Source organism: Leptosomus discolor, chromosome 1 (assembly GCF_034619465.1).
Source record: "Leptosomus discolor isolate bLepDis1 chromosome 1, bLepDis1.hap2, whole genome shotgun sequence".
In the NCBI taxonomy this organism is placed as follows: domain Eukaryota; kingdom Metazoa; phylum Chordata; class Aves; order Leptosomiformes; family Leptosomidae; genus Leptosomus; species Leptosomus discolor.
Genome location: NC_141391.1, coordinates 45,461,275 through 45,487,326, shown reverse-complemented (window position 1 = coordinate 45,487,326; position 26,052 = coordinate 45,461,275). Strand labels below are relative to the sequence as shown.

The 26,052-nt window shown below is 41.4% G+C and overlaps 1 protein-coding gene across 4 annotated transcripts in view; it reads left to right on the top strand.

Annotated features, from left to right (window-relative positions):
* KLF12 (KLF transcription factor 12) overlaps window positions 1–26,052 on the top strand; it is a 146,346-nt gene that overhangs the window by 73,081 nt on the left and 47,213 nt on the right. For 2 of the 4 annotated variants that reach the window (XM_086481999.1, XM_086481997.1), the window contains exons 3-4: window positions 3,494–3,629; window positions 15,258–15,317. In XM_086481999.1, coding sequence (XP_086338125.1) covers window positions 3,494–3,629; window positions 15,258–15,317 — 196 coding nt within the window. Of the gene's footprint in view, window positions 1–3,493; window positions 3,630–9,601; window positions 9,618–12,784; window positions 12,813–15,257; window positions 15,318–26,052 lie in introns of all 4 variants that reach the window. The other 2 variants (XM_086481998.1, XM_086482000.1) reach the window with 2 other exon arrangements.

Here is a 26,052-nt window from a genome sequence, read left to right as displayed (position 1 = left end):
AGAGGACAACCCCATTGGCACTTTCGTGGCTGCATACTGACAGGAGTATACAGAGTAGGATTTACCTCGCCGAGCAAAACCAAAAAGAAGGTAATTGAGAGTTTTCATCCTAGGAAATTCCTCTGGTAATCTAAAAACAACACCAAATATCATAGGAGTCTCAGTAATATCTTAAGAGCTGGCAATCTGCAATAATGATGAAACAACATGTCATATAAGAAACAAAAAAGTATGTAAGATTTTTCATATAGGTTTATACTATCCCTTTTTGTTAGTGTATTCATGCTTAAGTGATCAAAATTGCTGTATAGTAACTATATTACAGACTAAATTATGTAACAACTTTTGCGATTTCAAGTTAAGCTCAGGTTTAAATGTAAGAAAGTTTCTGAGCTAGCTACTTAAAACTTTTGCTATAGTGCAAGTCAGATTAAGCCACAGTTAATACAAAGAATTGCATACATAGTTTCCTGTTACAATTCTAATTTTATTTACAAACATGAGCTTTTACAATAGCATCATGTATAGCAACATTTAAATAGCGGGCAGATACAAGCATGACTTCTTTAAGAAAAACTGAAGAAATAATGAAATAAGTAATAATAATCTCGTACTTGAAGTTGCTTTTAAGAAGGAACATTAGGGAACAAGGCAGAAGTAGCACTTCTTTCTAAATAGCTTGCGGGAGCTAAATCAGCTGACTAGACAGTTCAGTTGCTCTTAAATCAAATACTAGATTATCCATAATGCTCAGGTGCACATTGAATACCATCATGTGTAGGTCATGGTTTTAAGAAGCACAGTCAGAATGGTGCTCATTCTACCTAAAGCAATTAAATGGTTTGAACAGTTTCTAAGTTGCTGTACATTTGTCTCATGCAGGTCATTGTTCAATGGTCTTTGATAAGCAAAAGGTATTTTCTTTACCATACATGCAGAAATGATGAGCAGTCCAAATGTAGCCAGTATTACCGAGGCACCTAAGCTGTGCTAGTAGAAGGCTAATAGAAGCTGTATTGTGCATCTGTAAATGCGCTGTGCTTCCAGAAAGGGTGGTTGCATCAGCTTACTGAACATATTTTAATAGTATTTTCTTTGTGAAGTTATTTAACATTAAAAAAGTGCAGCCAAAGAGTAGTTATAATCACTCACTGTTCTTTTACTCAGAGGTGGTTCACAGCTAAGACATAAATTAAAATTTAAGACCAGCTTTCCCTTGAACCGTCACTCATTTGGGGAATGCTTTCTTTTCAAGAGCCCAGCTCTTGAAACACAGTAACGTAAGGAACATGGCAAAATGGGAAATTTAACTGTGACTTTCGGAGCTGCTCTCTAGCTGTAGGCCCACTGAACTGTTCATGATCTCTAAAGGGAGCCTTTGATATCTGTTGTCCAGGGCTGCGGTTAGCCAGAGTTGAGTAGGAATGAAAGCTACCTTTCCTGAAAAACGTGTCGTAAGACCCAGAAAGTGTCCTCTCTTTGACAGTGCAATACAGGAGAGCACAAGCTAACGAACTGCAACAGGTAGCTCTTTAAATAAGTAGTCTTGGATTCCCCTGTTTCACCTGACCAAACAAAATAAACACACTTGTAAACAAATCTCTTTGCCTATCTTTCCCCTTCCTGCTCCTCCCTTGCAGGGTCAGGCATCTCTCCAGTTTTGCTCTCTACTCCAGCTGCTTTCAGTGTCTCTCAGCACTTACTAATCCTACGTGATATTTCATGAATGAGGAAGAATGCCTCTTTCTCTACATCACCTCTGAAGTTTGTCTCTGGGTCTGTCTCCTGACACAAACAACCCCCAGTTCCCCTCGGGACTATCCCAGATCACACTTGTGCCCCCGTAGTCCCCCCTGCACGTCTGTCTCTTGGTTTCCTCCTCTGCCCATATGCGGGTTGTGCTTTCTTCCCTTTGGAGGGCAGCAGCCAGGATGAGAGGGAAGGCAGGTAGCCCTCCTTTCTGCTGCTCTCCTCTCCTTTCCTGTCTCTTTTTCGCTCAAAACATAACTCCGGTGGGTTGATCTTGGCTGGCTGCCAGATGTCCACCCAGCTGCTCTCGCATTCCACCTCCTCAGCAGGACAGGGAGGGAGATAAGGTGGAAGAGCTTATGGGTCAAGATAAAGACAGGGAGCTCACTTGCCAGTTGCCATCCTGGGCAAAATGGGCTTGATGTGGGGAAAATTAATTTAATTTATAGCTAATTAAAAGTATATTAGGATGATGAGAACCACCACTCCCTAATCCCCTTTTCCTGGGCTCGACTTCACTCCTTTGTTCCCAGCTCCTCTATGTCGCCCTCCCAGAGCACTGCAGCAGGATGGGGCATGGGGGCTGTGGTCAGTCCGTAACAGCTCCTCTCTGCCACTTCTTCCTCCTTGCAGTTTTCCCCTGCTCCAGCGTGGGTCCCCCATGGGCTGCAATTCCTGTCAGGAGAGCTTGATCCACAGTGGTCTCTCCAGGGGCTGCAGGGGAATCTCTGCTCCACCATGGAGCATCTCCTCCCATCCTCCTCCTCTCACCTTGGTGTCTTCAGGGCTGTTTCTTACACTTTCTTCCTCACTCTGCCTGTGCGGCATTTTTTGCCCTTTTTTAAATACATTTTCCCCGAGGCGCCAGTGTCTTGGCTGAGGGCTCAGCTGTGCCCTATGGTGGGTCTGTTGAAGCCGGCTGGAAATGGCTGTGCCCAGCACGGGGCAGCCCTGTTGGCTCCCCACAGAGACTGCCCTGCAGCCCCCGCTGCCAGCGCCTTGACACTCTACCATTGCCATACAGGATGGATACTGTAAGCTGTGGATGGACAAATCAATCCTGTAATTCCTGATCTTCAGATGTTAGTAAGACCTGAGACTATTTGACTTTTCAAACAAATCTGACAAAGCCTACCTGACATCAGTCACCTGAAAGTTATTTGCCTATGTGAAGTTACATGCAGCCGTTTTGTCACATGTAATTTGGAGGGAGGGCTCCTTCAGAGGAGGGGTTGCATTGAGTCAGAAATAGGACGACTGGGTTTTTTCAGGTGCCTAAATTTTAGTTGACTGGAGTGACATGGATCCAAGCCTGGTATCTCATGATGAACACTCAGAATCAAAGATTGTTCGTGAAATTTTGCCGTAAAATCTACACTCGAGTGTGCTGTGTTGTACAAAGCAGATGTAGCCCTTTCTCTTCACTTTCTGAAGACAGGCAGAGTGTGTAGCTTGAGAGTAAACTGAGTTTTGAACGGATATTACATGTGCAGTTTTATTTCAGGTCCGCCAGATGCATTGGTGTAGCCTGTGTGTGTCCGCACGCCTGCCTGCCGCTGGAAGTGCTTGCTCCTGGCTGTAGCAACGCGAGGTGACTTTGCCAGTCCGTCACCTGATTTGGGAAGCTCAGCGCAAGTGGTGCCACCCAGCCCAAGCAAGCGGATGTATTGTGTGCTCTGATGTTGTTCTTGGATGAGATTAATTTCAGTACGCTCATATTAATCCATTATATGTCTCTTTCCAGCACAAATGGACCCCCGAGGCCTATCTCCCAGACAAATTAAAAGTGACAGTGATGATGACGACCTGCCAAATGTGACCTTAGATAGCGTTAATGAAACTGGATCTACAGCGCTCTCCATAGCCAGAGCAGTACAAGAGTAAGTATCACATTCCCAGAGCGAGATGAGTGTTGCCGAGGTGTTCCCGGGCTGACGGAGGCACCAGCCCTCAGCAGCGTCACAGGGCTGTCCCCCCAGCTGTGGGACGTCATACCTGCCAGCATCTCTTCTGTGTAGCTTTGTTCCCTTCAGGGAGAGATGCCTGTATCTCTCATCTCTCTGGTTCTTTTTCTTCCTCTCTGCCCTCATTATTAGGTAATTTTCAAATGGAAATTGTTTATTCTCCTTTATTTATTTGCAAAGCTTGCAGTGTTTTTGTATCCTCTCCAAAGGCAGACCAGGTTAGACTTTCACTCCAAAAATACAAGTTGTTTTCTTGACTGAAAGCAGCATCAAGAAGTTCATTCTAGTTGCTGTCAAATAGGAACTACCTACATTTCTCCAGAAGGACAGTGTCATTGAAAGGAAATTAGTGAGGGGCTTTGAACAGTTTCTCCGTTGCTGTTATTTTTCTGTGTACTTTTACTCACTGGACAAACAAATAAGTTCTTAATTTAATGTCTGTATTGCTTGTTTGAAAAAAAAAAAAAACAGTTTATCATGAACACTAGCTGTCCAGTAGTTGATGAGCTTGCTCAGTCACTGTAGCAGCTGGAAGGGGACCAACTGTGAGGTAAATAAGTATTAATATCCCCATTTTATAGGTGAGGAAAATGAGGTTATGCATAAAGGTCACCCTGTAGGTCTGAAGCAGAGCTGGAAATAGAACTAGAGCCTCCAGGCACTGAAGCCTGTGCTAGACCCACAAAAAGCTTTACTTTATCTGAGAGGTTCAAAATACGGGCATTCTGGACATTATTAAATAGGAAGGGATATAGTAAAGGCCATTAGATGTTGTTATTATGTAATTTATTATAGATGCATTTTCAGTGTCTTAATGTGGTATCTAAAAGGACTTCGTTTTGCTTTGTTTTCCGGGCCATCAATAGCCAAAAGTGCTGATGTTTCTAAGCCGTGTTTGAGGAGGAACTACTTTTTTTGTGTTTTCACCAGACGTCTGCTAATTCGTCTTCTAGTCAAGCACAGTAACTGTGATCATCAAACCTATATTCCCCTTAAGCAGAGAGGGAGTTCTCTGTGAGCTAGGCAAGGCAAGTTGTTGGCTCTCACTGTAATTAGCATGCTCCCCTTCTGACAATGATAAAGGAAGGCAAGGTTTCTTCACCAGTGACACTATTGCCTGATAGACAGGCCTCACATGTATTTTGAATTTGCTAGTTACAAAACCAGGCCCTGAAGTGCGAAGGTGTTTTTTTTTTCTCAGTTTATAGCACACATAATAAGCCAGAAAAATAAAACAGCTTGTCATGACTTTGCACTAAAGAGTTCTGTCTAATTAATTGAAAGAGGAGGCATGGGGTGCTAGCAAATAACTTCTAATATATGACTGGCAGGCAGATACTGTTCTCTATGATTGATATTGCTTGAACACTTAGAGACTTGGTCAAACCAAGAAAAGCTTTTTTAGCTTTTCCACAGTGCATTCCACAGTTTGTGAAGGTAAATGTGTTGAATATTACTTGGCTGGCTCTGGAGCTTAAGAATTAAATTAAGAAATTTAATAATATAACATCAACTCATCCTTGTTACAGGTTTTATTTAAACAGTAATCTGTTAGTTTGTTTCAAAAGCCCCATTAGGAAAATCTAATTTGACTGTGATCTGCAATTTGTCATCTTCTTTACCTCATTCTCAGTCACAGACACCACACATACAGCTGCTGAGCTGAAAAGATGTTAGCACATTATGCCGACTTCACTCAATACATTTCTTTCTTGGTATATAATATAGTGCTTTACAGGCAGGCTGTATTCTGAATTTAGGCATCCAAGATGTACCTTAATATTAGACATTTAGCAAAGCAGTCAACTGAAAATAAAAGCCTGCATTCTACATACCCTTGTTGCAGAGAGGAAAGTGCCTTTGAAGCCTTCCAAAGGGAGATCCCGTGTGCTCAATTTCAGTGTCTAAACTTAGCAGACAGGAATTTCCTCTGAGGACGTGGAAAGGCACCTAGTGTGCTGCTGAATAACTGGGCAGCGTAGGGGCATGCACAGAAAGACTTCTTCAGTAGGCAGTAAAGAGTAGGTATAAGCTAAGTGCTTAAGTGAGGCAGGCTGGACCTCAGAGCCTAGAAGACAGTCCCACAGACTGTGTTCTTTCTTAAGTGAGCTTGTAAGCTTTCTTGTGAATAGTTCTACAGTTAACAACAAAAAATAACTTCTTGCGTATACTGGCTGGGAAGTAGAGCATGGCACCTCCAAAGGGCTGGCAGCATCCTTTCCTTCAGTACCAGATTGCTGATGTGCAGTTTTGTCTCTGTTAAACAAAATACCAAGCCTAGTTTATAGATGCTGGTGGCAGGTGTGAGACCACAGTTGACACTTTCCTAGTTGATTTTCAGACATGTTTTAAATTATCCTGCATAAGGATTATAAATATTATGTATATATATATTTGCCTATTGCCACCTATTCTCCAGAAGCAGAGACATTTCAAATACCTTGTGGTGCATATTTGCTTTGGGTCAGTCCTGTGCAGCCCCCACGCAGCATTATGCAATGTGTGGGGCTGTGGGGGATTGCCTTGGTGAGGCTCCTACATTCCCGGTGTGCTGTGCGAGGGGTTCAGGATTCATCTTGCCTAGTTAGACATCTGCAACGTAGGGATCTGCATCCAAAGTTCTCTCGCCTCCCTGCATACGAACCAGATAGCAGTTGGTGTGTCCAGGCGGTAGTTCTTTTGACCTATTCTAGCTGTCTAATTTAGGGAGAGAGAGAGAGACTCAAGCCCACGAGCTCCCGTTCCTCTCCCTTGACTGCAGGCGGTGCAGACAGCTGCCTGGGACACACATGTCAGCACTGCAGATCTCTGGCATGAGGTGAGGGTACAGCAATCCACGGCGCCTGGCTGGGGAGTCAGTGTGCCAGAAGCTGGGAGTGACAGGACGATCCTGAATGTTCCAGCATCTCCCCTTGAATCTAAATCTGCCAGGTGGGGTTAGTGATGCTAAGGTTTAACCACAAACTGAAGGAAATCAACTAGTCAGTGTTTGGGGAGGAATTGTTGTTTTAATGCAGTCATTTTTAAGCTTGTTGTCTTGGAAGTTACCCTTATATGGCTGGGTCACAGGACAGTTTGGAATGCCTGTATGAAAGCTTTGCTTTTTGCGTCCTGTAAAACTGGAAGGCATCTGCCTGTGTTGCTGCTTTGTTTCAGGTGCACTATAGTCTTACAAGAAAAAAATTCTTACTGGTAAAAATTGTGACGATCAGACACCGAGGGCCACATGTTTGACTTTAGTCCTTATTTACGCAAACAGAATGTAATTTGCTTGCATGTTTGTGAAATAACCAAGTATGACTATTTTTTCTCAGGGAAATTGCCTTCTTGCTGCTGGCTTTATATTGGCTGAGCTTCCAGACTTCTCAGTGGTTCTTTTGGAATGACTTCATAGTCCTCCTTCAGTTCAGCAAATCTGATCAATAATGTAAAGTTATAGATAAACAAAGTCATTATTTCAAGCAGGGTACTTGGGTGAAATTTCTTTATGTGACAGTGCTGCTTTATGGCAGTTGCTATGCCTTACCATAATATGGACTAAGAATAATTTATTAATCTCTGATAATATGCTCTGGCTGATAATAAATATTGCAGCAATATGTAGATTTCAGCAGGCTTTGCATTGTAAGCAGCATTTCATCCTTTTTGGAGCGTATTCTACAAACTCATTTTGACATGTAACTCTCTAACAAAGAGCAGATTTACCTCTATGCCCAACACCACTGATGCTTATTACACAGCAAGAATAGCATCATATATTCAGGGTCAAATCTCAGATACGCTCTAGAAATCTTTATGAAGCCAAGGGAAGAGAAGGCATTAGTCAAGCCCTAGAAGCCCAGTAAAACTTTCTAAGGGCCCCCTCGGAGGCAGCATGCTGTTCCCTCAGCATGGCAACCCTTTCCGTCTGTAAGCAGTCCTGATGCAGCAGGGCTCAGGAGCCATCTCCATGGTACCTAGTAATGCAAACCCTGAACAGGGCATTCATCTCCTTTCCCTGCACACTTGCACAGTAAAATAGATTATTTTAGGGCATGCAGCTCTCTCTCCCTGAGCATGTACAACATAAGATCTCCTACTTGCAGCAGCTGAGGGCAGAGGGTGATTTTTAGCATAAACTTTTACTCAGTGTAATTGTAAAAATGCAAAGATCCAGAAATCCCTCCTTCTGTTTCTAGACTTTTTTCTCCTTAGGGGTCACAGGTGGAGGGAACCCCTTTGACAAGACCATTTTTTCTTTCAAATAATGTCAAGGAAAAGATGGACTGTGCATATAAACTGATGATGCTTAAAGTAGCTTCTTGTTTTTCTCTGGTAATGGAGAGACAGAAAATTCAGAGAGGAAATTCTGAACACTCGTAGTTATAGCTGCAGTTAATTCATAGAAATGTGATTTGTCATTTGGATGTGACTATGGTGACCTTTAGCATGAACTCTTCTTTGCACTGAGCTGGGTGTCACTGAGAGCGTGTATGAAAATGAGATTAGGGGCTATGACCCTACCCCTGTTCTCTTTGTCTACATTACATGATTGATACATGGATGCTAATGTGATTATCTTCTGTTGTTTTTAAATTCTGCTGGCTTTTATTATTGTAATAGTGTGGAACGTAGTTTTGGATACTGCACTAGTGAAAAAGAAATTCCACAGCGGACAGACAGCATATCCACAGTACCAGTGTACTCTCTTAAATTGCTATGTATTTTTCAAGTCTGAATTTTTCTCCTTAGATCTCTTTTTTCTCCCTCCTCTTCTTCAATGTAAATCAACTGTTGTGGTTGATTTTTATCTCTTTTGAGGTTTATAACTGTGTTCCCATCAGCCATTCATTTTCTACACTAATAATTGTCTGTTTTCCTGCTTCAGCTGCAATCGTTACTACCATTGTGCTGTTCATTATAGGGAACTTTCACCTCAGTTTTTTTCTTCTGCTTGCGGACAAAATACTTTGTCCTGAGTCTACAAGAAACATAAGCGGGTGTTTTGGCAGTACTTGTGTGACCTTTGCTTCTCTCTCCTCTGGTACATCCGCCCTCCATGAACAAATGCTCATTTTAAAACTGGCACACAATTGGATGATGATTTTACAGATGGAGAACTGACTAGTGCTGGTCCAGAATTTCTCAATAAAGCGTTTTTTTTTCACTGGGGAATGCTAATTGGTCTAGAGCAAAATCATGGGAATACATGATTTACTTTTCTAATGAAGATTTCTCCAGTCTGGGATGTGTTTTTCTATTGCAGTAAGGCTTTAGAGCAGAAGATTGCATGGTTGCTGCCGCACTGCTGAGGGGAAATTGGACCCCACACTCGGAAAGCAGGATGGCCTGTGGGCACCTCCCCACAGGCTGTTATGAGGTGGGGCTTCTCCTCAGCCTCCTGCAGAGTCATCTACAAACTGAACTGACTTATTAAACATTAATTGAGAGTGGTGTGTATGCAGACATGTAAGTGAAGGACTCTGGTGACATAACAGTCCTGTAAGACAGTCAATCATCTGTATTGCGGTTGATACCCTTACTGTGTCATTATTTTGGGGATGTTTCCATTCTGGTTTTGGTTTATTTTTTGTCATCAGCCTCAGATACGTATCTTGTGGCAGAAAAGAAAAGGTTTCTGCAGTGAAAAGTGTTGCTGGGTTGGAAGTTGGCTAATGACCCAGGGGCACCATTGAGCTGGCAGAGGTGTACTGTGTCTCAGCTAGCTTAGGGAACCTCTGGGCAGTACTGGACTGTCCAGTTTAGACATATCCTTGCAGCAAGATTCATCTCTCACAATGTATTCTATATAAAAGTTAAACTCAAGTATTTTGGATTTCCTCAGTGAAGAGATGTGCATACTTCTAGGTCCAATCATCTCATCAGTTGTGACCACCTGCCTTTTGGAGGTGCCTGCCTTCCCCAGTGGTTATAAAGGAGCCTGGACAAATGGCTTAGGGAGAGTGATAAACCTTAACATTGCTGAAGTTATATATGAGGAATCCCTCTCTATGTGATTTTCTAAGGCCATGCTGGAAGTCTGTGACTCAAGAAGAAACTGAACCAGTACATCTAAACTTTGGGCCTATGCAACTACTATAAATGTGATTTCTCCTACCTACATGTGGTTCAGATAACTCACTGAAGAAGTATTGACTTCTTCTACAGTGTATGGTAATTTACAAACTTTCTTCTAATAGAATTTCAATTCTCAGAATCCTGTGTTTGTACATAAAAATGAATTCTATTTTTGTTTCATAGAAATTAAACCTATTCTAAAAAGGCTCTTTTCTTTCCACCTTTTTTTTTTTTTTTTTTTTTTGGATATAATTGTCTTCCCAAAAATATATTAAATTTGATAATTAATTTAAATTTTAGCGTAAGAAGTGCCGGTCATTTCAAGGTAGTTTTCAAACTTTGGCAGTATTGGGGTTTTACATTACTAAACATGTTTACACAAATATGCTTTGGAGTAAAATGCCCCAAAACAATAGTGTATGATTATAATTCATATAGCACTTTTTATCTTTGGAGTGCATTGCAAACATTAACTAATTAAATAGTACAGGTCCCCAGTGTGTTCAAATATTATAATTATCCGCAGGTTAGTGACTTGCTCAAGGCCATGCAGCAAAGCAGAGGATGAACTGGGATCAGGAATGTCTGCCTTCTAGTCCCATGCTTAATCCACTACAGTGTGTTGCTCCAGAGTGAAGCTTGAGTCATTAGTGGTTAGATATGTGAAATGCATTTTATTGATAGGGAGGCAGGCATTGTGTAATTGGTTGAAGAGCATGACACCGAAGAGTGAATTATAAATAACATTATGCATTACTGCTACCCGGTTAGCAGTTTGTACACTCATTTGGCAGCTGTTTCCCCAGTGATTCATTATTCAGCTTTTTCTGTTTTTTCTTTCTAAATCAGCACAGAAAGCAGCAGCAGAGCTGTGTACATTAAGGAATTCAGAGCTGTAGCAAATACTCGTCAGCACGGATTAGATAGCAGAACACTGCCAGAAAAAGCCACAATAAAACTACCTCAGTGAACTGCTACCTTGGCTTACTGATAAGAAAAAGAAAGAGCATTGTCCTCTGCTGTCACTTAAGCCAAAATTACTTCTTTTTTCATTATCTAGATCAGATAAGTTTTTATCTTTCTTTTTCTATAAGGCAGTTCCTGTGATTTTGTGGCAGACAAACATGCAGCACAATTAAATCTTAATAGCAGTGCTTATGCTGATTTATGGAAAAATGTTTCCTGAGTGTTTAGATCAATGCATGCAAAAACACAAAAAAAGTTGTGTAGGTCACAGGTATGTAAACTGCATGCAAAAGAGGGCACTGTTAAGAGGGGAACACTGTGTAGCAGGGCATACTTGAGTGAGCATGTGAATACGGGGATTAAAAAAAAAAAAAAACCCAACACATTTTCTCCTGCCACTTTCCTTTTTCCTGCGCAATGGGAAAAGATTGTGCTAGGTTTTCCCCTTTATTAGTTCAAACCTCTTTCACTAGTAGTTACTCTACCGCAACCTCGTTTCTCACAGCCAGTTCTTTTTAGGCTGGGGATAAGTAAGAGTGAAAGGAAGTTCCTGGCTGATGGATATGGAAGAGTTTTTTGTTCTAAGCCTGTGTGCCAAGGAGGTGTTGTTCTCCGTGTGTATGTGACTGAGGGAGGACGTGAGTGTTACTATTTTGGAATCATCAAGGAAAGGATAATTGGAGCTTAAAGCCACCACATGTATGAAGTTGCTCTAGCCAAAATGAAAAGAGCGGAAGGCTGAAACAAGGAGTAAAGCAACACAATGGCTGAGATAATAGCCTCTAATCCTGAGATGTGTCAGAATAAGGATGGTCACAGGTTTCAGAGTCAAGCCAAGCACCTTCATCATTATAGCTCTGACATTATATAGCTGTATATAGCATATACAAAAAATGTGTCAAGAATGAAGTTTTGGGTCATTTTTTTATTTATTTACCCTTCTGGGATATACTGAGTTGCCATAGGATACATCGGTGCAAGGAACTGAGGCAAGCAGAAGATAAGGAAGAAACCAGGGTGGATCAAAGGAGGCAACAATGACCAAACCACTCTCATTAAGCTCAGGCAGTGTGGAGCAGGCTGGCAGGTCCTACGGTCAGAGGCTGCCCTAAAAAGTTCTCATCCTAAGGCCCACCTACAGTATCTGCTGCTAAGAGAAATTTCCAGCATTGCAAACAGAGCCTGAAAAACGAAATAACCTGGAAATTAACAGAACCTGACAGCAGGCATGAAAAGAAATATTTGCATTTACGTACTCATAAGTACTGCATTAAAAGTCAGCAGGAGTCTCAATTTTGTCGAACTATCTCTCTCAATTATTTACATTAAAAATACAATATTTAGTATAGGGCTGGGATACTGCATGATAAATCAGGGACACACAAAGCTGTCAGACAAACAGATTGTTTCACATAGAAGCCACCATGGTGTTTCTCTTAAGAACTGATGGCCATTGCTGTCTCTGTGATCAGTTGCTTATCACAGCCAAAGAGTCAAACCATTTATGAATAAATTCACAGGAGGAACTGGAATAATGACCAAAATCTTAGTCATAAAAATTTAAAAACAGAGTAATAGAATAATGTTGTATAATAAATTATTTGCTAAAAATTATTTACTCAGCTGAACAGGTTGATTCCCTTTGCACTCAATATTTCTTTCTGAACTACTTGCTGTCTGTATCACCGTATAATTTCTGAGCTTCTTAGCCATTACTAAGGCATAGTCAAAACAAAATGCGTTTTTCCTCTTGCTTGAGAGGAACTACCAAGTACATGCGGTTCTGTAACAGGTACATCCTTATGAATATACTTCATGGCATAGAGGTACTGCTATCCCCATATACTCACAACACGTATGAAATACTGCAGGTACCCAGAACCAAGACAAACCATAACAGCACAGGCACTTGAGACGAGGTGCAGATTGCCTGCTTGGGGGGGGTCTGGTGGGGGCCTTGTGAGGTTATAAAATAGGTGGTTGGCTCCAGCAGTGTTCCAGAGACGTACGCAAATTATCAACACTCCCACAGTGTAGTCAGCACAGAGTTAAGTGCTGTGAAGTTCAACAGGCAGAGCAACCATCTTCCTGGAGCTGGCTCCCCTTACCTGCTAGATGCTTGGCTATAAGTCATCTCTGCTGTCTTTGGAGCTTCTGACCTCTAGTTATTAATTAAAATATAGTTTGGACAAAAACAAACAAACAAACAAACAGCTTATGTTTCCAACTTCACGTTGTGGAAAATAAGATATCAAATACTTTGTTCCAAGCTTACCTATTTCTACCCATTTTAAAACCCAGAGTGCACTGTCCTCTTCCTACAGGCCTTCACGCTGTTTAAAAATGTGACAGCCAGTGGCAGCAGTGGTGCAGCTACCCACACCTGGCATAAAAACCTAGTGGTTAGAGCGCCGACTCAGGAAGCCAGATACCTACATTTGCCAATTCTGGAACACAAGGCTAGGATGTAAAAGATATCCAAGAGTGGTCCTACAACATCCTTTTCCTCTTCTTTTTCCTCCTACACTTGTATTTTGGGTTGGGAGGTGACTATTGCAGATCCCTTTTAAGCTGAATCTGTGTTGTCAGATGTGTTTTAGCCATTTTCATAGCACAGATAAGGTTCAAACCACAGAGGCAAGGGTTGGGCGTTTCTACCCACGGTTTCTGGATCAGAGGAGAGGCTGGGTGGGAAGCCACAGCTATTTGGCTTTCAGGCCAAAAGAGGGGAACGTAGCAAGTTTTAGGGGCCTGTGAGGTTGGTTGGAGGGTGTCTGTGTGTCTTTTGCTTCAGTGCCTGGATACTGTAGGTTCTAACCAGAGTTTTAGTTGTCTGCTAAATTTCACACTGACAAAAAATCAGCATGCAAATACTTACCATCCTCACCAACTGTATTTTTGCCTGCCCTATTGCTTAGTTGTTAAAAAGGGACCTTTATGAAAGGAAGTGTAAAAAATTAAGTTGTGAATTCTGGATCATATAGTGCTGTTTGTGTCAGCTTTAGGGATAAATATTTTTTCCAATAAGACACAGAGTTGATTATAAATTAATTGACATGGGAGAGAATGGTCAATGTTATGGTTTCCAGTTGCCATTTTTCCAGTGCATATTGATTTCAGTTGAGGGCTAATGGGGTAGGGGAGATTTTGTCCCCGTGGCCTTTTTGATTAGGTACTGACGCAGCTGTGAAATAAAATCTGTACCTAGTGATACCGTGGGACAGGTACCTGAGATAGGTTTCTGAAGAAGGAAGAGACTCTACATAGAGAATAGTAGAGTGGAAAAAACAAGCTGTGATAGAGCTAGTAACTTAGACTTTGAAAATTCTTTACATGATTTTGTCATCTTGATAGCAGATTTCTATCATTATCAGAAATTTGACATTTAACAAATGGTAGAATCAAGCAAACAGTAAAGAAGACCAATATTTACTGTACACCTGAAGCAAAGAAATGTGAGAGGTTCGAAAGATGCAGTGCAAAAACTTGGGTGAAAATAGATTATTTGTAGGTTTCCAAGGACCAATGGAAAATGCAATTACGTAAATCAGGAGAAGTTGCTTTGAAAATTTCCTTTTCACTTTCAACAATTACTCTGCCAACCTGGCCATTTTAGTTGAGCATTACAAAGGATCCAAAATGTTTCCAGTGCAAATGCGTTGAACGCCTAGTGTGCTAGAGCATGTTTTTTATTCATGTTGTTGTTCTAATATTTTTGCTAGTTTCTTGGGCGTTGGCCTCAGACTAATTTCATGGTATGTTTGAGGTCTAAACCACAGAGAGAACGACTGAAGGGGGACTTGGCTTGTACAGGTTTTTCTTTTTAATTTTTTTTTCCTACTGTGGTGGAACTGTTTCCAGCAGCCAGATGCATGATGGTTCTTGTTTGAACACATGCAGTAGATCCAAATTCGTCAGAGAAAAGGAGCATTCAACATAGTCCAAATCCCATCATAGGAGTTTATATAGCTATGACATCATATATTTGTGTTGTTCAGTATTCCAAATGATATTCTAGAAGATTATCTATTTTCCTTGGAGTCTCAGTTTTAAGTAAAAAGCATTGAAGGCTAGGTTTTCCAGTGATGTCTTGGGAATAATATTGCTTAAGCAGCAGAATTCTGGGAGCGGGCATTTGCTCCAGCCTCTGTTTCCTCTTCATGCAATGTCTGCCTGCTCTAGATTAATGTTTTCCTCTTGGTCACTGATTATTTTTTTAATAAGAAAATATGGTCCACCGTGATCCAGAATTACCACTACGTGACACCTGGGCCCCTAAGCTTTGACTCTGCTCCCACACAGATTAGTGGCAGAGCTTCTAATGACTTGCTTAGCATTAGTTGGGACCTCCACAGGGCACTTTCGGTTTCAGGAGTTTTAAGCAAATGGAAAAATTCTAAAGTCCCTTCCATACTGAGGCTATGTGCTTACTTTGCAGTAAGTGTTCCTCAAGCTTGTCTGAGTCCCCTGCAATTATTTGGGGTAACTTAAAATTCCTAATTGTCTGTGTTCAATTTCCAGAGAGAGCATGTGGGGCTGTGCCAGGTCAGCTGTTAACCCTTTTCGTTTTTTCAACTCCAGGTATGAAGCATTTTATTGTGTATTATATAATGTTCTGTTTTATTGACAAAATCTAGTAGCAGTGGTTTTCAGCTTTCTTTCCCTCTTTATGTGATGGCTGGGGGATATGTGGGGCTGGGCAAAGTTGATTTTTGCTATTGTTTTTTTATTTTGGGACTGGGATGGTGGTGGTGTGCGTCATGGGAAAGCTACGAATTTTTTTCCAAGTCCCAATGACTAAAGTAGGAGAATAGGAAAAAAAAAACCCTGTCTGATATTTGATAATGAAGTTTAAAATGTTAAAAATAGTCTGCTGAAATTGAGTAACAAAGTTAATGTGAATCAGCGTAGCTCATGTTATAGTGGGTCATCGCCAGTTACCATGAAACAGTCAACAAGCAAAGTGTAAAATGTAGGAAGAGGTCTTTGCAAACATCTCCTTGCTTTTTTTTTTCAAGGCCAAATTTTTAAAACCTGACTGTATAATGTACCTAATAGATGCCCTGCTTTAGAGTGCAGAGTTTATATACAAATGCAGTGGCGGGGGTGACTGGGAGGTTTCAGTGAGCGTTGTGATGCCATAAGGTGCCTCGGGTTCACCTCACTTGCCCAAATAGAAATAATGTCATATAACAGAAGGGGTGTACCAATGGTGATAGGGTTCCTGATTTTGTTGGATTCATTGCTGTTGTTTTATTGGGTTTTAAAATAGCATGCAATGAAATGTCCACTCTCAGTGTGCTTGCTTGCTTGTTTGTCTTCCCCTATTCTTTTGTTTGTTTCATGGGCTCCTAAAAAGATTCCTTTGGAGTCATGTTCATTGTGTGACAAGTGTAAACCCATCAACTCAGTGCTTTTTCTACTCTTCGTAATCCATGGACCCTCTATCTGTGTAGTACAGAAGGAAAAACAACTTCACATGTTCAGTATAAGCAAATAAGTTGCAGAATAATTGTAATTCTTCACATTTTTAAGTAGAGCTAAGCTTCATAATAAAATTAAGAAGACGGCATGTTTAAGAGCAATTACACTTTCAAATTGCTAATGAGTAGTCAAGTACAGAAATCATTCCTCAAATCTACTATCTCCAATTTGCAGTTAATTGCATTACAACTGGTATATTTATATTAAAAATTTGCGGGATTTTATTACTCAAACATTTTCAAAGTAGCACCAGCAGCAACTTCTTTGTTAAAGCCAATACAAAGCTTTTAAGGTTTCCTTGGTGTGAAATTGGAGTGGTACATTTATTTTTTTTTAAATCCTTAGAATTTTCTTTGATCTGATTGAAATTATCAGTGCAACTTCAGAAATTATTCTGAAGATCCTATTAGTCTCCCAAAATGTTGCGTTTGTAAAATAAATTTGTGTTTCTGATACAATTTTGAATGCAGGCTCCTTTAGCCAAAGCTAGCAGTAATATTCTGTATAATCACCAGTTATATTAGCTTCTATTCTACAGGAAGCATTTTCAAGAAGGAGGCTTGTGTTGATAATTTTTTGCTCTTTTTAAAATGTTGTTAATATTTTGCTCAAAAAATTGCTGACGAATTTACATGTAGACTTTATGCATACCATAACAATGAATATGAGATTCTACTAATGAGGTCCCCCTGAACAACATGCATGGTTAGATGCAGATGAAGATAGCGTAAGTCATCTCATGTACCAGTCCTAAACCACTGGAAGTTTGTTGACTCTGACTGGAGTGAGATGAGCCTGAAATGTAATATTTTGGTGAGGCAAATAGCCACTAATAAAACTAGAAACTTGGAAGAGAGGTATAGGGCCTTCTATGTCTTTTTAAAATAAAGAACCAAAGTGCTTAAGAAAGTGACGTCTGTTGAACCTCATTTAGGCCATGTGAGCCTGTCTTAGGGTGAAAGGTGGAAATAAGGCCAATGAGATGAATATTTAAGTCAGTGTATCATTTGAAATTATGGGTTCTTATGGTACACTTAAAACTGCTCACACTGCTAGGACTATTCCTCACAGCTCGTCTTGCTTTTTAAAGTACGGTGCTATTGCAGTTTAGGAACAGTAACTGATTGTCAGGAATGAATTCTGCTACAATTAAATACAGCTATGTGACTGTATATATTCCATTTGAATGAAATTTCATGCCTGCCCAGTTTTGGGGCTTTTTTTTCAATTTTGTATTACTAAAGTTATCTTTTTCTGCTAAATTTCAAGACAGTTATTCTTCCATAAAATTACACTCAAAATTATGGTATTCAAGGTATGAAAGTACAGAAACATTCTTAGATATTTGATTTTCTTTGTGGTGACGGGGGAACAGAATGAATCACAAAGTCTTGAAGAAACATTTTTCATAGGCTCCTGTCCATTTTTTTATTGGACTCATGAAATCTAAAAGCTGTAAGTTTACTCAAAACCGATTCCACGCAAATATTCTGCATCTGCTGACCTCCGTGGATGGCCACAGGCTGGAACTGTTGCTCCAGTTCATACATGTCTAACTGTTCTTTTCCTGTGAAATGTCGAGCATTTTGTCCACGGTGCCTCCGCTGATCCAGAAGTGCCCTGGTCCACTGTTTCACTGGTGACAGAGCAATACTATGTGTGAGTTTCAGATGCTGGCAGACACCACATGCCTCTTCGTCCTTGGCGTCTCACAAACAGTACTGCTTTTGCTCTTGTATAATTTACCCCTGTTCTTCTTTTTAACACCTCATTCCATAGGCTCAGCCAGATGGGAGATGTTTGGCAGCTGGAGGACCCAGATGCCAAATTCTGGAATAGAGCTTTCCTGCATTGGCATGTGGGTTCATGGCTGGCTTCTTGGCTTGCACCTCTCTTAGCTTCTTGGCTAGCTGTCTAGCTGGCAGCTGTAGCACTGCCTCTGGGGCTATGTTAGGGTCAAGCTGCTGTGGAGTTGGATGACTTTCCTGATCTGAATTACCCTGACGGACACCGTTTTCACGTTAGTTTGCTTTGACTTTCCACTATTCAAAGGCGAACTGTTTTATTCCTGCCATTTGTAAGACTAACTCGAAGCAGTAGTTCTCATTTGTCACCAGTTCAAAAAGAAAATAAGCATTGCAGAGTACACTGTTTCACTTGTTAGGATTCCCATTCAGTCAGTAGGAATGTAAGGCCCAAATCTGTACTTGCAATTTATCTCCAGGACCAAATCGTAACTACAGAGCACAGGCTTTAAAAAAATGTATTTCTTATGTCTGAACTTTGAATGCTTTCAACTGTGAGTGAATCTAGCCTCTGTCAAACAGAAAAAATATACGCATTTTGGGAGACAATCTGGATAATTTTTAAAGAAAAAGGATAAAGAAGAATGACGATGATAGTAAATAGGATGTTACTGGCAATAATTAAGAGCACTGTCGGAAGAAAATGCTTGATCTTCTCTTTGTCTGATTTGGAATGTCCTCATTACATACTTTAGTTTTACCTCAGGTTTTTTTTGTTTGGGTTTTTTTTCTTTTCATCATGAGGTAATGAAAAATTAATGCATCTAGGATAGCCAAAGCATTTGAAGTAATTCCCTAATCTATGTCTTTTCTCCATAAACATTACTTTCAGTGGGAAAAACTGCAAAATCAGGAGGTCACTAAAGACTCCAGATACTTACAGTAAAGTATGGATTAGTCATACCTGCTGTGAAATTTTCATTCCCTCACTCAGCTGTAGTGAGAGTATGTTGTGCTGCACTGGAGGCAGTGGTATCTCTATTACACACAAAACTTTTTTCACGCCTGAGCAAATGGCATTTGTGTCTCACTTGGACACAAATTTCTATCTGTAAAGGTTAAGCTGCGCAGGGTGATCTGACCTCTGAGGAGAAGCACCTGAATTCCCCATTATAATCACTAGAGAGAGCTGCATGTCTCAGGAGCAACCAAAAAGGAGACCATACCCATCTAGTTTACTTGTATGCTCCTCCTTGCTGATGGCCTAGGCAACGTAAGTGCTTCCATAGGAATAGAGCCCAGTTACATTACGTAAGTTGTTATGGACTATATAGGGAACCAGTAAGAAATAAAAGCATCTGTTTCACTCAGAAGTAGTCCACATAGCCCTTTCTGGATAATAATGGAGCAGAGATGATTCTTCCGAAAAACAGGCTGGCAGCAGCAACAGCAAAATTTCCACCTTTGCAGGAGAGCTTCGTTAACTAGCTTTTCAACAAATTGGGAGACCTGAGGCTTAGGTTCTTAGCACAAGCATTGCAGAGATGTTTTAATCGCTGGGATCCTTGATACAGGCCTAATAAAATGAGATACTTGGGGAGCAGTGGAGTCTCTCATCTCCCTTGTTGCTGAATATGGGCCATTGTATAGACAGGAGCACAGAACTCACGAGATGAGAAGGAGAGTGAGTAAGAGCCGGAATTCTACCTGATCGTGGACAAGACTGTGACTGGAGGCTCCATTCCCTGGAGCAATATTAGGCCAGAAACAGCCATGGATACTGAAGTAGAGCTTTCACCATTCTGCTTTTGGAACTGAGTGTCCAGATTCCTAGTATGGAGCCAGGATCCCCCTTTTCTGCCCAGTCTTTTATCCTCATGTTCTTATGTTCCTGGTTGCAGAGTAGCTTCGCTTCCATGGACACTCACGCAGAAGACCCCGAGTCCTTATAGCCAGGTTACTCCTGGGGTGATGGAGATACTGAATCAACCTTCTGTCTGAGAAGGACCTACAACCAAAGTCTCTCCTTCCCTGAGTGAATTACCTGACTGCAAGGCTACAATGCAACATCTTGCCAGTGCCACCGCCATCAAAACTCTGCCTGCATTTTGGGGTTTCTTCACAAGACATAGGCAAAGTTCAGGACATTTTGCCCTGCCTGTGGGTGGAGAATGGGCACTTGCCAGAATGAGTATCTGTGATCATGTGCCTTCTGGTTGGTAACTGAAGAAGCTCCAGCTTAACAGTGAAGGACCTCATGAGTTTAGGGACATGCTGGGTAGGACTGTTTTTGGGACAGTGGGTGGGAATGTGGTCATGGACCAAGGAAGGCTCTTGGATGCCCGCCTCTCAAATCAGGGTTTCAGCATGCTGGTTTCCTGACTCCTCTGTGTATTTCACTTCTCAAACTGTGTTTTCTGCTTTCAAATGAGCAAGCTTTCAGTGTTTTTTGATGTAGTAGAATTAAAGATGTTAATTCATTATGTGTTGTATTCCTTTTCCCTCTTTACCTGTTTCTGCCCTTTTGCCTATCAAAGGATGGATCTGGCTGTCCTTAGTCTTTACATCTCAGCCACAATTTCTGCCCCATTAAAGAGATTCTTGTCACTTTCTGTATCCCAGTGGCTTTGGAAATCATATAGGGTAGAGCAAGTTCTCGTGGTTTTTTTTTAAAAAAGCAACTGTGATTGTTGTACCTTACGCATTCTTTTCAAGCAGAGAAACAATATGTGCTGTTAAAAAAGGAAAATAAACAACTGCAAAGATGTTTTTCCCTTCCCTTGCATCTCAAGTACATTCTGTAACCCAGTTACTGTAATTGTTTTTAAACTTTTTAAAACATGCGTACTGTCAAGAGGTTGCAGTAAAACAAGTGTTAGTATTTCTCATAAGGCCAATGTGACCGCAAGGGATGAAAAAAGATGACAGAGCAAACAGAAAATCCCATGTTTTGTTTATCAACATCTTCTTTTTTTGCCTAATGGCAGATACTTGGAGAGAGAATCTATTTACTTCAGTGAAAGACTAGCTTGGGGTTTGCTGATTCCCAAGGCAGAAAGAAGGCATAGTTTCCAACTTGCAAGCTATTCAGTGTATGTGATGAGCTGAAGTCATTTGTGGATTTGTATGTTGCATTTTGACGTGATTAAATGTTTTAAGTCTATTGATTTCATGCTGGGGATTAATGATGCTGAATGAAAGAGCATCAAAGAACAAAATGTGTTTGCATGCCCAATTAAAATACCTTAAAAAAAGAGCCAGAGTACCTATTATTGGATAGGAATGAGATAAGAGCAGCGTAGGACCAATCATGAATTCTGCATTGAACAGAAAATGAATTAACTTCTTTAGGCATAGAAAGAAGAAGAGCAAAGATTTGATAAGGATTTACTGTACCTTTCTGAATGGTTAACACTTGAGTTTGACTCGTTATTTTGGAAGAAGGGATTAAAGAGGTTTCGTTATCAGTTGCCGCAGATCTGTTTTACTGAATCAATCAAAGCATGATGCTTAGCTGCTTGGGATTATTGAGACCATCTTTTAACTGGAGAACTTGTTGGTAGTGGCATATTAATAAAGGACAAGACCCAAAGATATTCAGTGCAACTATGGGCATGAGATACAGTAAAGATAGTGTTTGCTGCTCTGAATTTGCATAATACTTCTAGATCTGTTTGCCTTAGCATATTAACTCAAAACCGTATCTTAAAATGTTCGTAGTGCTAATTGGTTTGTATCTGCTCTCTGCAAATGTTCCTAATGGTTATCTAGATTTAAGGGTCATATCTGGATTTACAGTTAGGTGTCACGTTCTGTTTACCAAGATAATAGTAGATGAAGATCGAAAAGACCTATTTGCTCATTAAATCCATCCTGTTCAAAGCACAATATAGGCTCTTCCAATAGTATTAAACCGTTAGTACCCCTGATGTTAGCCAGAATGCCAGAGACAGAATTTATTTGTGCTGTATCTGTGGAGAAGGATGCCTTAATGATCAAGTTAGGATGTGAAATATTTGATGCATGTGAAATACTCCCTGCTGAGCTAGGGAGAAGTTTAAACGTCCGGTCTAATACAGCTGAGTAAATATCCAATGAGACCAGCTCATGCACACTTTCATTTTTTCTCTTCTGATGCTCTGATCCAGATTAGCATATGTGAGATGAATTCAGCAGTCTGATACAAACTACAATTAGTTTGTCTCAGAACGGGTTGAATGATTATCCTGGGTTTGGGGCAGTGGAGGCGGGGGTTTGACAGTGTAAGGTTATTTTTTTTCCCCCACTTCCACTGCTTAATACAAGACCTGAAGCCCTTGGTTACAGAACAAAGTGTCTGAGCAGTAACCGAGCTCATGCAAACCCAAGAGAAGAGTAATGGCTGTTCCTCACAAGCTTCCTGCCTCAGTGCAGGTGCAGGAATCAGGAGAGCCTGAATAATTCATAAGGTGCAAATTAGCCCCAGCTTGCTCCCACTGCTCGAATGTTGCTTCTGCTTACCTACCTGCTTGCTAGGAAGAACAGAAATAAAGGAAGGTTAGGAAACTGGGGAGGGCAAGCAAAAATTGTTACGGTTTAAAGGCCAGAGTCACAGAGACTGCTGAATACTGGGTGTGTTTGAAGGCTCGGTGCTTATTGAGGAACTGGCCTGTGCATTGATTATTCATGAAGTGTTTTCTCAGGAAGAAGTAAGCTCTAGGGATCCATTCCATTGCTCTCAGAAAGGGAAAAACTTCCTTTTAAGAATTGGGATTTTCCTGCTTTTATTGTTATTTTTTCTACAAATTATTGGTTATCTTTTAAAAGCTCATTTAAAGCCTATTAAGCTATTTGAGAGAGTATCCATTTATTGTGTCACTAAACTGAAGGGTCCAGAGAAATTTCACGAGAAATTTCAGATTTTAGGATGCTTACTGCTTTGAGTAAACGTGGATTCCGAGATCTTGTATTAAACCAGTTATATCTAGAAATGCAACATGTAATTAGCTTGTATTTTTATCATTAAAAGGCAGCATTCCTCTCTTTTAAATACTGTTAATGATGGTTACCTTTTCTTTTGGGTGATTTATCTGCTTTTCTGCCCAGAACAAAATGAGAGGCGAGTGGTGTTTAATCCTTCCGCTGCACGACATTGCACCTCACCCAAATATCAAGTAAAAGGTTTTGCTGAGCACTGTTGTTATGGGAGAAGGGAATTCCTGACACAGATCTCTCAACAGTTTGTGTGTCGCTGCTCAGTACAGAGGAGAGCCGGTCTGAAAAAGGCAGATTGTTTCTGACACGTACCTGAGCATCCCTTTGCCATCTCTCATGTGGGAGATGGAAACATCTGACATCCCCAGCAGGAGCAGGAACAAGATAGTTAGTTCTCCCTATCGGCAGGTGTTCGTATGGAGAAAAACTCTCCTAATGTTTTTGCTCTGCTGCATATGAAAAGAGAGGAACAGCCTGAAAAAAGCTTCTTTAGTGGTTTGGGGGGGGTTCTATTTTTTTCGGTTTGTTTGGGTTTTTTTTTCAGCGTATACCCCTTCTTTCTCCATTCCCTTCTACCCCACCCCCTCTTGGCTCCTGCGTAGAGCAGCTAGATCACGTTGCCATCATCTGTTTTTGTATTTCCCTCATTTGGGTGGCTGGAATAGGAGCTGGCTCTCATTTCTAGCTGATTCTGTCATTTCCGCTAGGCCCCAGCTTGGGTGAGGGCCAAGACCAACAGGTGATCCTTGTAGCTGCAAAACAGCAGGAAGGAGGCTGTGCATGTAGGAGACAGTGCACCAGAGGGGCTGCCTGGCCCTGCTCCATCTTTCTGTATAATTAAAGCCCCCCTCCCCAACCCCCCATGCCAAGCAGAAAATCTGTGCAGAACAGCTCAGCTGCAGCAGCCATCGTAGGGAAAATGTTAATAAAGAGTCCTGGAAGAATACGGGGTGTGCGAGTGCAGAGGTGCACGCCATCTTAGAGAGAAACAGTGGTTGGTCTTTTATAGGAACAGGGGCAAAATTGTATGAGCTGCTGAAAAGTAATGCGCACTCTGTCAACCGTTGCAGGAAAATAAGCATTTCAATAAATTTCGGTGCTATGCTCATGGGCTTTCTTATTTGTATAGGAACTAGTTTGGAATAGGGTGATAATTCAGTTAAGCTTTTCTGTACAAGAAGTAGCTTGCGAAGTCATGTGGAAATTATTTGGGCAGAGTTATCTCTGGTCAGGAAGGACCATCTCGAGCTGTAGAGCTGGAGGCAACCAGTGCAGGAGCCATGCAGGCTTTGCATTCTGTGGGCGTCTGCACCAGGGAGGCCTGACTGTGCAAGGCTTTGCAGGGGTAATTTTTAGAATGCATGAAAAATTTCCAGGAATCCTCAAGACAGCCTCAAAGAACTATTTTTTTTCTTCAGAGGAACTTCCTAAAGGATTTTTTTTTTTTTTAATGAAAACAAAGTTATATTTAGAAGATGACAATGGCTTAACAAAACCTGTTTCAAAACAAATCTCCAAGGCGTAGGTTAACCCCTTGGTGTATACCACAATGTGAGATAATGCCTCCCTGGAAATCCTAACTGCATGTTTGTATTTGTGAGGCAGGCTGATGTTTTAAGATGGACACTTGGTAGCCTTAATCCTCTGCAAAATATTTGATATCTCAAATTCTTTCTGGTCGGTACATATGGAAGCCAAATTGCTTCTCCTACCTGTGGAGTCAGTGCTAATGGTTTGAAAGCTGAAGGTTATATATAGACAAGGTATAAATTTTCTCTACGCACTTCTGTAAGGAGCTGGGCTCTCTCGATGCACCACAGAACATCTCTGCAGCAAGGGTAGGCTGCTGGGAGAAATGAACCGGGAAGCCTTGATCAGCTCCGCTGGTGAAAATGAGATATTGCAACAGATCTGCACAACAGCAAGCATTCACCCTGCCTGACCATTCCTGCTATATGCAAACTAGAAACACAAACAGCAATGAGAGCAAACTCGATTATGAAACATCAACAGTTAGTAATGCTTCTAGCGGCTAGCTGTCTGCAATCCTTTTAACTAAGCCAGCAATCCTTTCTCTGTGCATTGTTCTACAGTTTGGCAGCCATCTGAAGGGAGGAGGAAGCCCCCTAGCAGGGACACATTGCATTGTCATGTGTGTAGAATCCTAAAGGTGATCCAAGACCTGAACTGGCAGCAGCTTGTTCATGAATACACACTTTACTGCCCTTACACATCTCTCTCCATGCTAAATGGTGCACTGGTGGACACTAGCATCTCAATATTTTTTTCCCTTGTGCCCCTTCCTTTCTCAGTGCTAGTTTACTGCCCTTGCCCCCTTCCAAAACCTCTGGTATATGAGGCTATTAGCAGATACTGAGGTGTTTCCATCAAAACATTCTGAATTTTTCTCTTCTCTTGTCAGTATATTATGAGATATCCTAATCCCTACATTTGCAGTAGGTCGTGGACAAACCTGAATAGTCCCTCTGGCAGGCTGTGCTGTCTCTCTTGCTTCCCTGTGGGTTAAGAGGCTAGTGGGAATGATTTCTTTCTCAGATGCTCACCACTGGCTCCAGTGACCTTTATAAACCCCCACGGGCATGGCAGGATGAAGCGGAAGCTTTTATCTGTTGGATGGTCAGGGAGCCCAGAGACTCCATTTCATCAGGAGGCAGCAGGATCAGTTGAGGAGGCTGGAGAGCATGCAGGAATACTCCCTGCCTGCATTTGGCTCAGTGCAGCCTGATCTGGGCAAAAGCCCTCCGAAGAGTACTGCAGGCAGGAGAAAAGCATCCTTCGTTGGCCCCCGGAAAGTCAAGTTTTCCAGTGCGTTTGGCAGGCAGCCTGGAGCAGATCCATTCCTTATGCCAGCCCTGTGGAGCACCACCCCTCACAGTTCTCCCTCCCGCTGCAACACATACCTTACTATTATTAATAGTCCGGAGGCGCCAACAGCGTGCTTTGTTCTGGACGGTATGCGGTTGCCCAGAGAGCAGGGAACTGTGTGGCAATTGTTTTTGTACTGGCAGATGAATTTGGTAACGAGTGCTGTCGTTTTTTTCTAGGTCTTTTTTTTTTTTTTTAGTGCACTTTCTTCTCTTTTGCCTCCCGTT